The following is an 18,429-nucleotide window of genomic DNA, read 5'->3' as shown; positions in this document are numbered from 1 at the left end:
GGCGTAGAATTTACTCTTTTGTTATATTCATGAATTCAAGGCCTATGAGGTGGCGGCCAGTTTTTAGATTCATGAATTCAAGGCCTATGAGGTGGCGGCCAGTTTTTTTTTATATTTTTGTTTAATGGATAGTTTAGGCAATTGTTTTAGTCGAGTTCGGCTAAATTATTTGCACCTAAATATGGCTCCGAATTGATTTTTATTGAATTATTTTATTCTGGCTTGTGGCGTGGTTGGTGGTTGATGGCGGTATGTCAGCTGGTTCGTAGATGTCATGTTGACGAGTATTGGGCGGGCGTTGTTACACTGGCGTAGTATTTCTAATACAGGGCTGTTTAAATAGGGATTCGTTCATTCATTAAGTCCCGAGAAGCATGGGGAATGGAGACGATGAAAAAAAAAGAAACGGTCGACAAAGGAATTAGTAAAAACGATTTAAAAAAAATGGACTTTGGACTTAATTTAAATAGAAAAGGATGAATAGAGTTTTCTAATGGCGGATTTTTAGCTTATGTTTGATCAATAGGAGGACATAAATAGAACTAAAACCCCGCAAAAGTTGCCATTTGTGAGATAAAGAGTAAAAGGTACACTTTAAACGGACGGATAGAGGAAGTGAAGTTATAATAAAGTAAGCAGATATTAATCGGATCGAAGTGATTTAAAATTGTTATATAAAAGTAAATATTTTTTGTTTCGATTAGATTTTTTTTTGTGAAGCCAAGGAGGAAAAAGAAAACTGATTTAAATCTGTTTTTTTGTAACAATTTTGATTGACTCAAATTCAAAATATAGAACAAAGTAAGTAATCCAGAAATGTTTCAGTTAATGCATGGATTAATTAGGTGAATTAATAGGTATTAAACAGCCTCCTGAGTGATCAGGAGGCGTTAAATTTTATTGGTTCAAAAACTGGTACAACACAGATTCCGGCGAGTGAGGAAATCCTCAAACCATTGGTTACTAATACGAAAAGGTAACGTCCTGGTACTGCGGTTGGAAAATCCTATCCTATCCTGCTTAGAAGAGGAGCAACAAAACCATAAGATCCCAGTATACGGTGAAGAGGATCCATATAATTGTGGTGGATTGTATAAAGGTAGGAAGATCATTGTGAATCATAGTATCGCCCAGATTGCAGTGAGGATTTTGCGCTTTTAATTCGTAATAACAGAGCTGAATTTTGGAAATAATTTTTCCGTCCGTGTAAACCCCATTGTTGAAAAAATCCCAGAACAGAGCAAGGGCAATGCCATACAAAGACTCCGAAAAATAATTGACATAACCATTTGGGAGAAATATGTATGAGTGGAGGGGGAAATGCCCGGAAATACTGCTCGATGTTCTATTACAATCAGCATTTGAAATTTTATTAGCTATGGTCTTTTGTCATTAGTTTATGCAAAGTTAGCTGTTTCTTTCATTCTTTTTAACTTTCTTTCTTTTTAACTTTGTTTGACTCCTTTAGTTTACTATTTTAAGTTCTGTTTTAATGTTAGGGATATTACAAAGTTTTAAAACAGTATCGTTTGTTCTGGAGGGTGATTGTTTTGACAAATAAATTGAACCCTCATATATATTTACTTAACTGAGCTCAATTAGGTAATATTTAGAAAGTAAACTAATTTCCCGATTGGGACGAGATTATAAAGATACAACTTTGTAGGTCCTATTAGTGGTTTCTATTGTTTATTTTTGTTATTAATTTCATTTAAAAGTTTTATTTTTTTTTTAATAATTATTTTTACTGTAAAATTTTTGAACTATCGTTAGTTAATTAAATTGAGATAAGGCTAGATTTTAATAATAGATAACTACGATCAATCCAAAACAATGAAAAATAAAAATGTATTTTGAAATGATGTTAAAAGAACTAAATATGTGCTAACTTCGTAAATTATTGAGAGAAAAATGTGAGGTGTGACGGAGTGAGGTAAGGAAAGCATTGGGTAGTGGGGTTCACAAAAAATGGTAACAAGGTACTTGTGGACTATGGAAGGGTGGGCAGAGTGGGAGGTTGTATACACCAAGGCCTCCTTTTATCGCATATGTCGGTGTTTCCATGTTAGTTTGTTTTGTCCAGTTTATTTCAAATTTTCGTGTTATACCTCGGGCTAGGTTTCGGCGGGTTGAGGACCGTCCTGAGAGGTGTTGAGTGTGCCGGAGGGCCAAGCCTAGTGCTATATGGGGACATAACAAGATGCTGTTGGACGCAACGTTACGGTGAATGGCGATCGCTATCGTTCGATGCTAACAAACTTTTTGTTGCCAAAAATTGAAGAACTGAACTTGGTTGACATGTGGTTTCAACAAGATGGCGCTACATGCCACACAGCTCGCGATTCTATGGCCATTTTGAGGGAAAACTTCGGAGAACAATTCATCTCAAGAAATGGACCGGTAAGTTGGCCACCAAGGTCATGCGATTTGACGCCTTTAGACTATTTTTTGTGGGGCTACGTCAAGTCTAAAGTCTACAGAAATAAGCCAGCAACTATTCCAGCTTTGGAAGACAACATTTCCGAAGAAATTCGGGCTATTCCGGCCGAAATGCTCGAAAAAGTTGCCCAAAATTGGACTTTCCGAATGGACCACCTAAGACGCAGCCGCGGTCAACATTTAAATGAAATTATCTTCAAAAAGTAAATGTCATGGACCAATCTAACGTTTCAAATAAAGAACCGATGAGATTTTGCAAATTTTATGCGTTTTTTTTTTTAAAAATTTATCAAGCTCTTAACAAATCACCCTTTATTACGCTTAAAACTGTGAAAGGTATATGGTGAACAATTTTCGACTTTCCAAATAGAATAAAGTGATCGTTTTTCAAATATTTTTCCAGACACGCTGTCTCCATCGAAAATAAACAAACTGGCTGATAGACGCTGCAATATGTAACTTGCTACTTAAAACTCAACATCATTCTTTTATTAATGCAAAAAATTATGTTAAATGTGATGAGATAAACCGAAAAATGTTATATTTATAAGAAATTATAAATGTTTAATCAAATCAATAAACATCTACACAATCGTGTTTTACTTGACCACAATGATTCTTCTACAATTATCTTAAAATGCACTTTTTCTGATAGTTTGCAGGGGTTCTTATTGGTGTCCTTCGAAATTGATCTAAATAGGCACCTAATAGTTGCACTGATGAGAAACTTTTTCGTGGTAACTTGGCGAGGTACAACTTCTCAATAGTGACGGCGCTTTTCCGACGAGTTTTTGATGTCGTATATGATTGTTTTCGACGTAGTGGGGATTCTCAGAAGCGCCCCCAAATTCAAAAAATGTTGGCAGGGAATATCTCAAAAGGATCTTCTTAGATGATGACTTTATTTCAAAGTGTAAAGGTGGTCGCGCCTGCCGAAAATAAATAGCTAATTGATTAAAGTTGTGAAAGTGAAAAGAAAAACAAAAAGTGAGTAAAAACAAACAGACATGAAGTGTTATATATGCAATAATTTTTTAACCAAAATGAAGAATATTTTAAGCATTTAAAATGTTATCATATGCTTAAACTTATAGACAGTCGATGATATTGTGGGACATTATACAAGAATGATTCTTCTTTTGAGGGCATGCTTCTCACAAGAAGAAGCATTCATCTAATAAAGATGATAATGTTATATGTTTATGAAAGTATGAAAACCGAATATGGATTTAAACTGAAATTAAAGGAGAAAGACGAATTTAATGAACAAACAATTCAAATGCCCAAATGTACATTGGGCACAAAAAGGGTGAGTTAACCCTAGAAATCTTAACCTACTGAAAGTCACGGATAAAGGCCGGTATGCACCTCTAGTGAAATTTTCGGTAGCAAAAATTTATTTAAGTCTACAACAAAAAAAACAGGGCTGTGTACACAAATTTTAAACCAGCTAATCGCTTTTAAAAATTGTTAGTATATGTTCCAAATATTCCTCAAATAAATTGTTTATTATTTACAGACCTTTTAAAACTTGTACGCACACAATGATTGTAATAAATTAAATGTTTGCTGCCAAAATATGCTTTTGACAACCCTGTTATTTCCATTAGAGGTGCGTACCAGCTTACGAAATTGAACGCTACCGAAAATTTCGTTCCCATAAGAAATTTCATTCCCATAAGAAATGCATTGCTATTTATGCTAACGAAATTGCAAGGGTTGCAACTAGACTTGCCATATGTCCGGGATTCGCCTGTATTGTCCCGGAATTTCATCTCCAGGAAGTGTCCCGAGTCTTTCACAAAATTTTCCAAAAATCCCGGAATAAAATTACTCAAGGCAATTACAAAGAAATAGAAAAAATTAAAACATACTCGTATGTATGTTTTAATTTTTTCTATTTCTTAGAAAATAAAACGGTTTGAAATTAAATCGCTTTTAAAAATATTTTTGGTTTTGGATTTTCATACTTTCTATACCCACCACGAAAGAATGGTATAATAAGTTTGTCATTCCGTTTGTAACACATCGAAATATCGATTTCGATGTGTTCTTGATCAGGGAGAAATTTTAAGACTATATAATAATTTCCGTCTGTCTGTCGTAATCACGCTACAGCTTTTAATATTGGAGCTATCGTCGTGTGATTTGGCACAGATTCGTTTTTTGTTTGCAGGCAGGTGAAGTTCGTAGATGGGCTATATCGGTCCATGTGGTGGTATAGCCCACATATAAACCGACCCCCCGATTTGGGATCTTGGGCTTCTAGAAAACCAATTTTCTATCCGATTTGCCTGAAATTGAAAATCTAGAGGTATTTTAGAACCAAAAATAGGTGTGTCGAAAATGGAGTGTCGGTCTATGGTTTGCAAAAGCCCCATATAACCCGATCTCCCGATTTTACTTCTACAGCTTCTAAAGGGTGATTCTTTTGAGGTTAGGATTTTCATGCATTAGTATTTGACAGATCACGTGGGATTTCAGACATGGTGTCAAAGAGAAAGATGCTCAGTATGCTTTGACATTTCATCATGAATAGACTTACTAACGAGCAACGCTTGCAAATCATTGAATTTTATTACCAAAATCAGTGGCAGAAAATCCGCTTTTTTATCGACAAATTTTGTTCAGCGATGAGGCTCATTTCTGGTTGAATGGCTACGTAAATAAGCAAAATTGCCGCATTTGGAGTGAAGAGCAACCAGAAGCCGTTCAAGATCTGCCCATGCATCCCGAAAAATGCACTGTTTGGTGTGGTTTGTACGCTGGTGGAATCATTGGACCGTATTTTTTCAAAGATGCTGTTGGACGCAACGTTACGGTGAATGGCGATCGCTATCGTTCGATGCTAACAAACTTTTTGTTGCCAAAAATGGAAGAACTGAACTTGGTTGACATGTGGTTTCAACAAGATGGCGCTACATGCCACACAGCTCGCGATTCTATGGCCATTTTGAGGGAAAACTTCGGAGAACAATTCATCTCAAGAAATGGACCGGTAAGTTGGCCACCAAGATCATGCGATTTGACGCCTTTAGACTATTTTTTGTCGGGCTACGTCAAGTCTAAAGTCTACAGAAATAAGCCAGCAACTATTCCAGCTTTGGAAGACAACATTTCCGAAGAAATTCGGGCTATTCCGGCCGAAATGCTCGAAAAAGTTGCCCAAAATTGGACTTTCCGAATGGACCACCTAAGACGCAGCCGCGATCAACATTTAAATGAAATTATCTTCAAAAAGTAAATGTCATGGAACAATCTAACGTTTCAAATAAAGAACCGATGAGATTTTGCAAATTTTATGCGTTTTTTTTAAAAAAAAAAGTTATCAAGCTCTTAACAAATCACCCTTTAGAATTCTAGAGGTTTTGGAGGACCATAAATAGGTGTTCCGAATAAATTGTGTATCGGTACAAATATTGATATATACCCCTTATAAACCCGCCCACCGATTTTGTCTAGGTTATGCAGGTTTTTCAGAACCACAATTAGATGTGCTGAATCGGTGCATGTTTTTGGCATAGCACCAATATAGACTGATAACTATCAGTTATTCGGGACGACATATCCCATGTGCACATTATAAGTTAAGTCCGAAAGCATAATCGATACTGCTGCATGTTTATGGGATCGATAAAACATTTACCGATTATTTAGTCATCGCCGACAAGTCGTGTCGATCCGACACACTTTAAGATTCTTTAGAAACACCGACATTCCGTCCGGAATAACTGATAGTCTGTAAAGCGCATAAACCGTAGTTTTTATCGGATTTGCCAGAAATTGTAACGAATTTAGTTTTTATCCCAGAAAAAAATACTTCAGCAGTAAGAGTGTAGTTGCGCTTTTTGGTATACAATAAAGTAGGCAGTGCATCCACACTGCATGAATCGGTGGCAATAATATAAACGAGTAATCAAACTAGTTTATGATTATTCGTTTACGTTATTGCAACCAATTCATGAAAGGTAGTGCTGTTTTCTATCAGCGCTGATTCGGTTGTTTTGTGAGCAGTTGGTACTGCCTCTCTACCTTACAATACTGCTGAAATAGAGCTCCACTTTCTGTTGGGATTGCTCCATTTGGTAAGACCTCCATATAGACCGATTTCACTTCTTGAGGATATAGAAGTCGCACTGATCATGAAAATTGCTTGAAACTGAAAGTAAAATTTACTTCATCTAACCAATTGAATAATGGGGGTAAAAATCTAAAGATTTTAGATTTTAAATCAAGGCGTTATTTAATCATTTCTATATATTATCAAGTAACCCGCTCCGACGAAGAGTTTTCAAATGGAACTGTTATATGTGATTCATGGTGTTGGGTATTTAAGATCCGGCTGTCTTTCGAATCATCAACTATCACTTGAGCAGTAAATGTAAAAAATTAACGCAAATGTCTAATTTTATTTCAAATTCGCGTCTTTCTGCGTAATGAATTTTTAAAAATTATAACTCAAGTCTACTCTCTCCAAACATTTCAAAGTTTGACTTTATCCCTATCACTACCATAGACTCTTTAGTGACACTATAACAATCCCAACTCGAATGCGAAATATACTTATACCATGTCCATGGCGATATCCAAATTCCCAGTATCGAAAGGCACTACAAAAGAAGCAGCGATTGTTATCGCAGAGCTTAAGTTTGTTTGGCAAAACCGAAAGTAATATGGCATTAGATATGACTTTCAGAGGTTCCAACATATTTAGGAATTTCAAAGACTGCAGACAATGACTACGCAATGGCGTATATGCAAATTTAGGGAGCCACCGTGGTGCAATGGTTAGCATGTCCGCCTTGCATACACAAGGTCGTGGGTTGGATTCCTGATACGACCGAACACTAAAAAGTTTTTCAGCGGTGGATTATCCCACCTCAGTAATGCTGGTGACATTTCTGAGGGTTTCAAAGCTTCTCTAAGTGGTTTCACTGTAATGTGAAACGCCGTTCGGACTCGGCTATAAAAAGGAGATCCCTTGTCATTGAGCTTAACATGGAATCGGGCAGCACTCAGTGATAAGAGAGAAATTCACCAATGTGGTATCACAATTGACTGAATAGTCTAATGGTGTTTTCTTTTCTGAAAAAAGTGCTTTGCCTTCATTTTGTCTGTACAGAATGCGCATTTTTAAAGTGTTATCAGCAACCCAAAAAAATGCTATCATTTCAGCAGGCAGAAAAGAATTCAAAGAAGGAAACAGGGCAATCGCAGCACTCCCGTTTGTTGGCAGTGCTGAAAATGTCCGTAATTTGCCTCTATGCGTGGCGCTATTTTCACAACAGAATTCGAAGCCTTTTCGCACTTTTGCCTGTTTTTTTTAGAAAAGAACCAAAAAAGTGTATTTTCCGGGTAAAATGCAAAAACAGTGCGCATTTTTTACAAGAAAAGAAAACGCCATAAGTGAGCCTGATACATCGGGCTGCCACCTAACCTAACCTATATGCAAATTTACCAAGTGATAAAATATGGGCAACTATTTTCGAAAAATGTGTCCGTTTTTTCTTGTCCTGATAAATCCCGCAAAGTACGGAGCAATGTCCCGGATTTCCGCAACCATCATCTGGCAACCCTAGTTGCAACGACACCAGGGTACACTTAAAAGGTAGAATCAGTAGCCAGCTGATTGCAATTTTTTTATTTTGACAGAACATTCCTGTCAGTTGTGTTTTTGTGTTTTTGTTGTTGTAATTTCTATTGAATTCATTTGTGTAACAAAGATTGGATAAAATAAAAGAAAATATATTCATACAAGCAACGAATTCTGGTTTGTTTTATTTTGTGTGAAAGAGAGAAAGATTTAAAAAGAAAAAATGCGGAAATGTCGTATTTGTGGCAAAAGAGACGATGGGGCAAGTGGATCGTTTTTCAAAGTGCCCATTGACGAGCAAAGGCGGTCTAGCTGGAGCCAAGCCTGTTCCATTTCTCTGAATTCGTCCCAATTTAAGGCCGGTACTATGTTCATTCTTGCGAAAAATTTTTATGGAAACCATTATTTCGCACATAGAAAGCGGCGTTTTTTAGGTAGCTTGGAGCGCTATTTTACAGGGAGCGATATTGGATTAAGTTGGTGGTTGTTGCTTGTTTTTACAAAATAACATTTTATTTTTCCTTGGGCAATTGATCTGCTATTCCTTTGATTCTTTGTATAGTTTCGGAACAAAAATATGGTCCGTGTTTGATTTATAAACCCGCACAAATAGTTTTTAATAAATAAATTATTTCTTAATTCACATTGCAAATGGCGCCGTGCTATAAACGTCAGTTTTTCAACACGAAAAAACAAAGTATCACAAATTGAAAAAATTTCGCAAATTTTTCGCATTATTTGGTTTTGTATGGAGTTTCAACGCGAAAACCGAACAGAGTACCGGCCTTTATATGCGAGGAACATTTTTTAGCAGGAGACATAATAAGAAGTGGTGGTAAATATAGCTCATTGCTCCCAAGAGCTCTACCATTAATATTATCAAAACATAGCAAAATCACGTCTCCAAATAAATGGTAAGATCAGTGTATGTGTTGTAAGATCTTTTAGCTTCTTTTGCCGTTTACTTTAATATATCTTTTGTCATTGAGCTTAATATGGAATCGGGCAGCACTCAGTGCAAGGCCGTATTCAGGGGGGGATGAGGGGGATCAAACCCCCCCGAAATGAATGAATATTTTTATATAAATAAATATATATTTTTAGCTGCATAGAAAAATCTTATCGAAGATGTTGAAGAAAAGCTGGAGGTTTTATTTTGAAAAACGCTTACCTATAAAACGTGCACAAATCATAGAATACTAGTTGAAAAGCCCGTCAAACGACGGTCGAAAAAAAAAATTCCAAACGTGCATATTTTAAAAATTTTGGTCACTTTGCCAGTTACTCAGGGATGGAAAATACAATTTTTAAGAAAGTACAAAAAAGGTATTTTTTGAGCGGAAAGGTACTTTTTACTAAATTTCAACAAAAATTGCACTGGAACATTATTGTCAAGAGACTAAATTTTAAAGAAAATAAAATTTTGACAAAATTTTCTATATAAATAAAATTTTGCAAAAATTTTGTATAGAAATAAAATTTTGCAAAAAAAATGTTGCAAAATTTTTTCTATCGAAATAAAATTTTGCAAAAATTCCCTATAGAAATAACATTTTTACAAAATTTTCTATAAAAATAAAATTTTGCAAAAATTCTATATACAAATAAAAATCGATAATATAGAATCGCATTCTTTTTTCGACTAAAACATTCTTGAAGTTCAATAAAATCCTGTTTTTGACTATGTCTTTTACAAAATCAAGATTTTCTTCCCACATGAACATATCTGTTTTGCCATATTTGTAAAAGACTATTAGCAAATAAGGTTGATAAAGACTTTCTCAAAATATTAAAATATTTTGTCAAAGCTATTGTACCATAAATCTGATATCGACTCAAAAATGTCTACACAAAAGGTACTAAATCATTCAAAAATGTCTACACAAAAGGTACTAAATCCCACTAAGCATTGCAATTTTAGCTTTTGGATCGGATATCATTTGATAAAATACGAAAAAAAAAATTAAATCTTTTCATTACTTGTTCGTCGTTAAATTCAACGCTTCTGCGCAGATTTTGCACCACAGTGGAAACTCGTAAATAGGTTTTCAAATTCTGGGGGGTGGGGGTCTAAAATTTTTCTGCGGGGTCTAAGTCCCCACCCCACAGTCGCTCCTACGCCTATGGCCTAGATCTTACGCTAGATACACTAAAAAAATCTATTTGGATCCAAAGATTTTGAACTTCCCTTAAGGATTTTGTTATTGATTCCGCGCCAAAGATGCTGCTTCTTTAAAATAAAGACATTTTTAGTGACCTATCTGGCTTTAAATCTACGACCAGTAAAATTAAAATTAGGATAAATATTTTATTTATCAAATTTTCATTCTCTTCGAGGTATACACGTACAAACAGATGCCAATTTAATAATAAAAATTATACCGGATACTTCGAAGTAAAAAATATGATTTTAATTAAAAGAAAAAAAACCTTTCAACCAAAGATTCAAAAGATAAGGACGATTTCTTTAAATCAAAAATGTTTTTCTTTACTTTAAGGAAGTTTTGCCTTGGCTCAAATTTCCAAAATTTGTGTCCTACATATAACACCTTTTTTTTTTAAAGTCATGATAGTAAACTTTATTTTAATTAAAATTTCATTACATTAAAGAAATTAGTTCCTAATATTGTGGAAATTTCGTTAATATTTTAAAATTTAGGTTGCGTGATCTTTAATATCACGTACATATATTTTTCAGTGTAGCTCCGTAAAAACATGCCTTATTTTAAAGAAGCCTTATCTTTGGCTCGGAATCAAAAACAAAATCATTGAAGGAATATCCATCTTCATATCCAAGTCAACTTTTCTTAATCCAAAGATTCAATATTAATTTAAATCTTATTTTTTATTTTTTCTAAATCTACGGAACTGACCGGGGTGAAAAAGTATTGAAAAAAGTACTATAGTACTGCATTTTCCATCCCTGCAGTTACTACGTGCTCACCCGAACGTTCATTTTCAACAATGATGAGATTAAAGACGTATCTTAGAAATTCGACTAGCGAGAGTATACTCAATGGATTGGCATTAATGTCGGTTCATCGCCGAATAAATGTGCCGACTGAAGAATTCATTGATTTATTTGCTGCCCAAAAAGCCCGTCGGCTCAATTTAATATTATAAAAATATTGTATGCATACTTATGCATAAATAATATTTTCTACACATGAGATTATATGAATATTTTTTTTTAAGTTGAACCCCCCCGAATTAAAATCCTGGCTACGGCCTTGACTCAGTGATAAGAGAGAAGTTCACCACTGTGGTATTACAATGGACTAGGGATCTATAGTAGAAACCAATAATCGATTTTTGACTTTTCGATTATTGACTTTTAATCGAAAATCGATTTTCGATTATTTTTACCAATCAAAATTCGAATATTCGATTTTTCATAATCGAATTTCATAGAAATAATGACAATACAAAATAATCAATTTTATGAAATCTATTTGTCTTTTTTCGAGTGTTATCAACAATAGTTGGTATGAAATGACAAAAATTAGTGTTATGGTCATACGTGTTAATTTTTTTAATTTGTTTATTATAATTTGTTTATTAAAAGGTTCAATATAAAATTTTTAACATGTACAAATCATTTACCATTATTTCCCAAAATAATGAAGTGTCGCCCCAAATTTGTGGCCTTGTTTCATTCCTGGGGCCCTATTGCAAATGGTATAAATTGAAGGAAATTGAAATCACAAAGGATTCATTTCCACCACTTTGATATTTTATTTAATCAAATCAGAAATTTTATTCTTATTGGTAATAGAATTCCTTACATCTAGGCACATTTCAATTTAATTTAAACCAATGAATAAAATATTAAAATCGATTTGTGAAAGTCAAAATAAAAAAAGTTGAAAATCTAAAATCTATAGTTGATCGTCAAAATTAAAAATTAGTCGAAAATCTAAAATCGATTTTGCGATTATTTTTAGGTTGAAAATCGATTTCGATTTTTTTAGATTTTCATGCCAATATTCGAATAATCGATTTATAGATCCCTACAATGGACTGAATAGTCTAAGTGAGCCTGATACATCGGGCTGCCACATAATCTAACCTAACCTAACCCAACCTAACCTAATATATCCTTCTCAGGATTAATCTCCACCATGAGATATCGCAACAAGAATCGAAGAATGATGAAATGGAGATTTCATTTTGTCTTGGTGACGATTTAAAACAAAGTGAATCAGACTCTAAAGAACTTCCATGGAAGTGAAAAAGTCAAACGGCACAGGTCCAAATCCCAGCGGGGATGAAATTGAAATGAAACAGGGCATAAATATTTTTGGAAACTAAAGAAACAGGATTATTCTTAGTTTGAACTGTATTATTTTATGCTTATGTCCACCACACAATATTATTTTTTTCATCTACCTCAGGTTCATTGTTATCATAATTTACTTCATACGCGTCTTCACACTCCTGATTATTATGATGGTTAACTTCGCGCTGCCTTTTCAAAACACGACTTCTGTTTTCGGGTTCAGTCTTTGGCTTGCGCATTGTTGGAACCAATGAAAGGCAAACCGATACATCACCATCACTTTGTTTACCGTTGGAACACTTGGCTGTTCCTTCGTTAACTCTTTGGGACTGGGTGTATATTGCGGTAGTTTTTTTCCTTCAACTTTGTTGACCAGTCGAGGACTCTTCTGTGGCTCATATTCAATTTTTTATCATTCGTCTTATTGTGGTCGTTATCACTGTTGTCATCATCATCCATTGAATCTGTAGTAAATGTATTTTCTTTTTGTATGAGCTTGCCCGGATCTAATTAATTTCACTTCGCGTAGAAAGTGATTACGCATATGTTTCCATTTATGTTGAACCACGTCCACTTTAGCTTCTTTCTCTTCTTCCGTAAATGAATCACATAAATCTGGATTTGTTAAACTTTCGGCCACCTACATCCACAATTGCATTTTAATTTGACAAACATTCTTTTCCTCTGTTGGTTAAGCTACTTTTTGTATTTTTTGATTTTGTAGATTCTCTTGTTTCACATTGATCAAGAATACTGAATGGGAACATGATGAATGCTCATTCATGTCTGCAATCGCGAGAAAAATGATTCGATTTTCCTTCTTCGATAACCTCGAACACATCTTCCGTTGATGATACAAATCTCTCCGTAGCACCTTTAACATACGGCACACGATTCTTGTCTTCGGGTACGCTCAAATTAATCTTGGATACATCCAGTAAATCACATATTTTGTCCATATAGATTTCATAATATGAGACCTTAATGTGAAATTCCAAATTCATTTCCATCGTATAGATACGATTGAACATATTATAGACAATATGTGGAATGATACCCTGTTTAGCTGAGTCACCAATAACACCGTCCATGGTATGTGTTTTACCCGAAGATGTTTGACCATATGCAAAAATGGTACCGTTGTAACCGGCCAAAACATCGGTGACAATTGATTTAGCCGCTTCATTGTAGGCTTTTTCTTGCGATGCATTCGGTTTGAAGACTTTGTCGAAAAGATAAACTTTTCCCTGTATATATTGGAGAAAAGTTACGAGGATTAGAATGTGACTGTTATGAATATTAAAAAATAATATTTTCGTTCCCTTCAAATGCGATATATGCTCGAGCTTAAGATATGTTTTGCACAAAAAAATTTAAATTTCAGACACATCATATAAACACACATCAATGACCGTAGTCGGGACTTCCTCGGGGTGGTATATGAAGAATATGCAACTTAAATATCACAAAAATATAATAAAAAGGATGGTCTATATGGCGAACATATGTTTTCAATGGACCAACGCGAATTTTCCCGTCCCTTTCGACGGTGGGGGCCACATCGAAACAGAAGGTTGCAACACTTGCCACTTGAGCCAAAAATATTCTACCAAAATAACAAAAATAATCTACCAAAATAACAAAACAAAACGAGAAATACTTATGACTTGCTTTTTGTCACGCATACCATCCAAATGTGAGTATAACATCCCCATTATTAATCTTTTTCTGCATCATAGAATTGATGGCTTGGACAGCCTTTCCGATTTGATTCTCAATGTAAGTATTGATGAACATAAAAAGTTTTTCCTTTAAAATAACAAATAGCTCATTGGTAACATGACCTTTGGTTGTGCTTTTATGAATATTTATATGAACATTACCTCAGATTCCGGCTTTATCATGTGGCAATTGCATAAGTACTTCTTTTAACTTTTTATGAGCATTAATCACCGAATCTGCAAGCGTACGACATTTCTGCAAATAATCCACACCATTACTCAATAGTGATTCCAAACTACGGGCAAATTTCTTTTTAGGTGGTGTCTCGAAATCCTGAATAACCTATGTGAAGAAAAAAATCTTAGAAATGTGAATGGACAAATATTTTCATATTTTCATTGCATTCAAAAATGCCACCATCTTGCATTTGATCCCACAACAGTACGTTTAATTTTCTGCAACCAAAGGTTTAAAAGCAGGATGTTTTCATTTAAAGAACAATACAAATACAAATTAATTTCACAACTACGGTAATCATCTGGATGTGACAGAAGCAATTACAAACAAACACATTGACAGTTGTTGTTTTTGTCCTAGTGATTTTACCTTTCTAAGTGTACACTGCAACGACACCAAGCAAATATGGCCCTATACTTAAACCGCACACTAGATATGCTAATGTTTTCAAGACGTCAGATATCACTCCTGACATCTGCTATAACAAGTTGGTGTCTGATAGGCGAGTTTGCAAAAACTAATGGCGCGAAGTATAATGACTACTGCATGAGCGGTTATGATGCGGAGGAAAATGAATCAAATAAAAACCTCTTGTGTGAATGTCCTGCATTTTGTGTAAGGCGTAAGCGTAAAGCTTTTGATTACTGGCGGACCTTGAAAATGTTAACTTAAGTAGTCTGCTGATGTTTTAGGAACAAACTGGCTGGTTCAACAGAAGAAAATAATCGAGTAGGTTCAGCGGTTAAAACTGACTGTCACTTCAACCTAACCTAACTTAAATTGTTGTTGCTGTGAAAATGCTTTTATGTTGTTGCGAAAGAATTCTCTTCGTTAATTTTACAAAGAACATTTTACGAATACACGAAATATTCTACATTAACTTTTCTTCGTAAAAAGTTCGTACTTAAAAAAAAAAAAACTCTTTTCAATGTTCATGACTTTTGTGAAGAAGTTTTTACGAATTTATGGATATTTTACGAAACATTCTGCGTTACAATTTCTTCATAAAAAGTACGACATATTTTTTTTGAAATAACGAAGAAGTTTCATTGAAGTTGTAAAATTTTCGTTCGCGACATAAACTTGTCTTTGATAATATGCTTGAGTGTATTCCTCAATACAAATTCTTAGTGCATCTCTATTAAAAATCCAAAGGTGAATAAATTCTTAGAAAAAGCTATTCTAAGAATTTAGTCGGGCGGAACTGCCTTAAATGGTCTTGCTTTAAAGCGAATTTCATATAGATTGATAATATACCCCATTTTTCTCTTCCCGTTATGCGTATTTCTTTTAAATTAACAAACGATTTCCAATTTTGCAAACTGTGTTTGAGCTATTCTTCCATTCCACCACTTTTCGTAGCAGGGTGCCAAGAGCAACGCAGCTTAACCAGCTTTTAACGATTACTTGTAGAATGACCCGATCGTTAGTGCAAAAATATTTTTTGTAGACAACGATATCGATTCGATTATCGTGAAGAAATACAGAACCCAACTACAGCTCTGCTTACTTCAGAATTAGTTATTCTACAGGTTTAAAACTAACTGCAGTGGCTATAGGGTATCAAGAGGGTCATTCAACCGTCGAACTATATAGCGGATTATTTCATTGTAATAAGTACCTACTACGAATTTCAAGTGTGGTGGTAAATTTAGTCACCATGCACCGAAATTCAAATTCGTCGAACCTTTTCTAAGGTAACGACATCAAAATGGGGTAATCCCTCACGAAAGAGATTCAAGTAACGCAGAAATGCTTTGTTTATACTAAAGAAATTAGGATCAGTCGACCCAAGCACGTTGTCAGCTAAACAAAGCGATTCCTAAAAATGGGCTCAAGGAATTCTTGAAGCCGGAAAAAGGGAACGATCACCGGATGAGGTTCCATCCTCCAAAAGGGATCAAAGATCGTTTGCCCCAGTGGCTAAAGCCAGCCTTGTGGTGGCTATCATTAATAAAGGGGCATTGGACGGTATGGTTCCAAAGCAAAAATGGGGGAAATTGAGAACGCAATGTCTGGTGTCTACTCAAAGGTGCAAAAAAAGTTTCCCGGACCAAGTCCTCGACGGCTACACCTATATCACATGCATGGATTGCTGCAAACCCTCCTGATCCTGAGTCAATATTAAACATACTAAAGGAATGTAACCCAGATCTTCCAAACCGCCGATTGGAAGGTTTGTCGTTTGGATGAGGTGGATGGACCAAACGACATGCGGTGTTTATATTGAACATTGAGTGGCTCCCACATCTAGCCCACATCCAAGGACGTGTAAGTAAGTTATGGCTTTCATGGTATCAATATGAAGGTACACAAAAGCGATCACCCAAAGGATTCCGCAACGGACAAGCCTCCGTTAGAGTCAGAAGTGAAAAAATCTCCTTGCAAGCCGAAAGAGGAACAAAAACTGCAGACATTGACGAACATCATATGCGGGAAGCTTCTACAGGCTCAAACCTCACCAAAGTTGAACCGCCCTTGACCAAAACGGCTGATGCGACGGTGGTTGAAAATTTCTTCTACGGTTCCTCCAGATAAATCTTCACCATTGTAAGGCTGCTTGTGCTGCATTAAAAGTTCTCCTGACGAAAGGAAACATAGATATAGTTCTTATTCAAGAACCATATGTATTGTTACGTTTTTATATTTAGGCGTTTTTAATTGCCCGACAATTAAAATACTGTTCGTTTCAATAACGTTAATCTACAATTTATTTACTATGACTTCACTTTACAATTCGTTCACACTGATGTTATTCGTTTGACGCTTTAATTAATGGCGATTTCGATTGGGGAAAAAGGTGCAACATTCTCGAAATTGATAACAAAATATGAAGGACACGGTCATTGCTTTTGGGTCCTGTATCTCTCACAATATTATGAATTAACAATAACTTTGGAATGACACTATCATTTGGGCGAAAATAAATTGAGGGAAAAAGTAGTGTAACACCAAGGCAACATATTTTTTGCGAAACGAAAACGCCCTAAGACTGACTCGTTAGCAGCATGCGAGCGCTTTTATATATGACGGTCTGGCAATACGAGAACATTCTGGCAGCACTACAATATTCTGGCAACGCCAGAACATTCTTTGACAACGCTAGAAGAATCTACGACCATTAAGTTATTCATCTGGTGGTTGCCAAACACATATACACTCACATAGATATAAGCTCTCATTACTACAACAACAATGACAATAGACAATTAGATGAAATGAGAATGCAAAATAACAAAGCAAAGGGGTTGTTATTCTGTGAGAGAGTAAGAACTAACATTTCGATATGAAAATAAGAAAACAAAAGAACATAAAAGAAATTTAGGAAAGTACTAGAAAATGAATAGACGATTCCAACAAGTGATAACAAAATTTTATTGTTACAATTTGAAATTTTAAATTAACGGAAACTAATTTAAGTAAACTTAAATCTATAATTATTAAATTCGTAACACTGCCTCCCGCTTAAGCCTGTTCGTCCCGAACAGGCACAGAACCTGTTCCGTAAGGAGCTAATCGTTTCAGATGTACAACTTTCATCTTTGATCTAGGGCTGTCGTCCTTCTGAATCCGGTATATAACATCATTGATCTTCTTGATGACTTTGCATGGGCCTTCCCACTGTGTTTGCAGTTTAGGACACAATCCTTTCTTCCGTTGCGGGTTAAATAGCAGAACCAATTCTTCTTCTTGGAAGCCCTCAGTACTTGCAGCACGATCGTATCTCGCCTTCATTCTGTTACTGACCATTTTTATTTTGTTGCGCACTGATTCGTGAACTTCACCGAAAATGTTTGGGATGTCGTTTCTCAAGGCCGTATTCAGGGGGGGGATGAGGGGGATCAAACCCACCCCCCCCCCCCCCCCAAATTAATTAATATTTTTATATAAATAAATATATATTTTTAGCTGCATAGAAAAATCTTATCGAAGATGTTGAAGAAAAGCTGGAGGTTTTATTTTGAAAAACGCTTACCTATAAAACTTGCACAAATCATAGAATACTAGTTGAAAAGCCCGTCAAACGACGGTCGAAAAAAACAATTTGTTTTTGTTCTCGCACCACAAATTTCATTTTTGGAAAATGTCTTTCTGCTTTTTATGTGTGTTTGTTGTTCTTTTTGTGAACATGACTCGCTTTGTTTGGCCATAGCAACAA

General features: G+C 35.2%; 1 protein-coding gene and 2 long non-coding RNA genes across 3 annotated transcripts; 1 reads left to right on the top strand and 2 right to left on the bottom strand.

The window, feature by feature from the left end:
- The first annotated feature begins 497 nt into the window (after nt 1–497).
- On the top strand, nt 498–1,366 carry LOC142230650 (uncharacterized). Its single transcript, XR_012720761.1, has 3 exons — nt 498–631; nt 705–801; nt 858–1,366. It is a non-coding gene; the product is annotated as an uncharacterized LOC142230650 (long non-coding RNA).
- Nucleotides 1,367–12,675: 11,309 nt separating this feature from the next.
- Nucleotides 12,676–13,552, bottom strand: LOC142230101 (kinesin heavy chain-like). The gene has a single exon (XM_075300738.1). It carries the CDS (start codon nt 13,400–13,402, stop codon nt 13,088–13,090), a length of 315 nt encoding a protein of 104 aa, XP_075156853.1. The 5' UTR covers nt 13,403–13,552; the 3' UTR covers nt 12,676–13,087.
- Nucleotides 13,553–13,619: 67 nt separating this feature from the next.
- LOC142231910 (uncharacterized) lies at nt 13,620–14,558 on the bottom strand. Its single transcript, XR_012720959.1, has 3 exons — nt 14,479–14,558; nt 14,195–14,375; nt 13,620–14,120 (listed from the first exon to the last, which is right to left on the bottom strand). It is a non-coding gene; the product is annotated as an uncharacterized LOC142231910 (long non-coding RNA).
- Nucleotides 14,559–18,429: the final 3,871 nt, after the last annotated feature.

The sequence above is a fragment of the Haematobia irritans genome, chromosome 3, assembly GCF_050003625.1.
Source record: "Haematobia irritans isolate KBUSLIRL chromosome 3, ASM5000362v1, whole genome shotgun sequence".
NCBI classification, from domain to species: Eukaryota; Metazoa; Arthropoda; class Insecta; order Diptera; family Muscidae; genus Haematobia; species Haematobia irritans.
Note: the sequence above shows the minus strand (reverse complement) of the source record. Positions and strands in the feature narration are given on the sequence as shown.

Excerpts from the sequence above, each read along its gene's own strand:
- LOC142230101 (XM_075300738.1), bottom strand. The coding sequence starts at position 13,402 with ATGGACGGTGTTATTGGTGACTCAGCTAAACAGGGTATCATTCCACAT.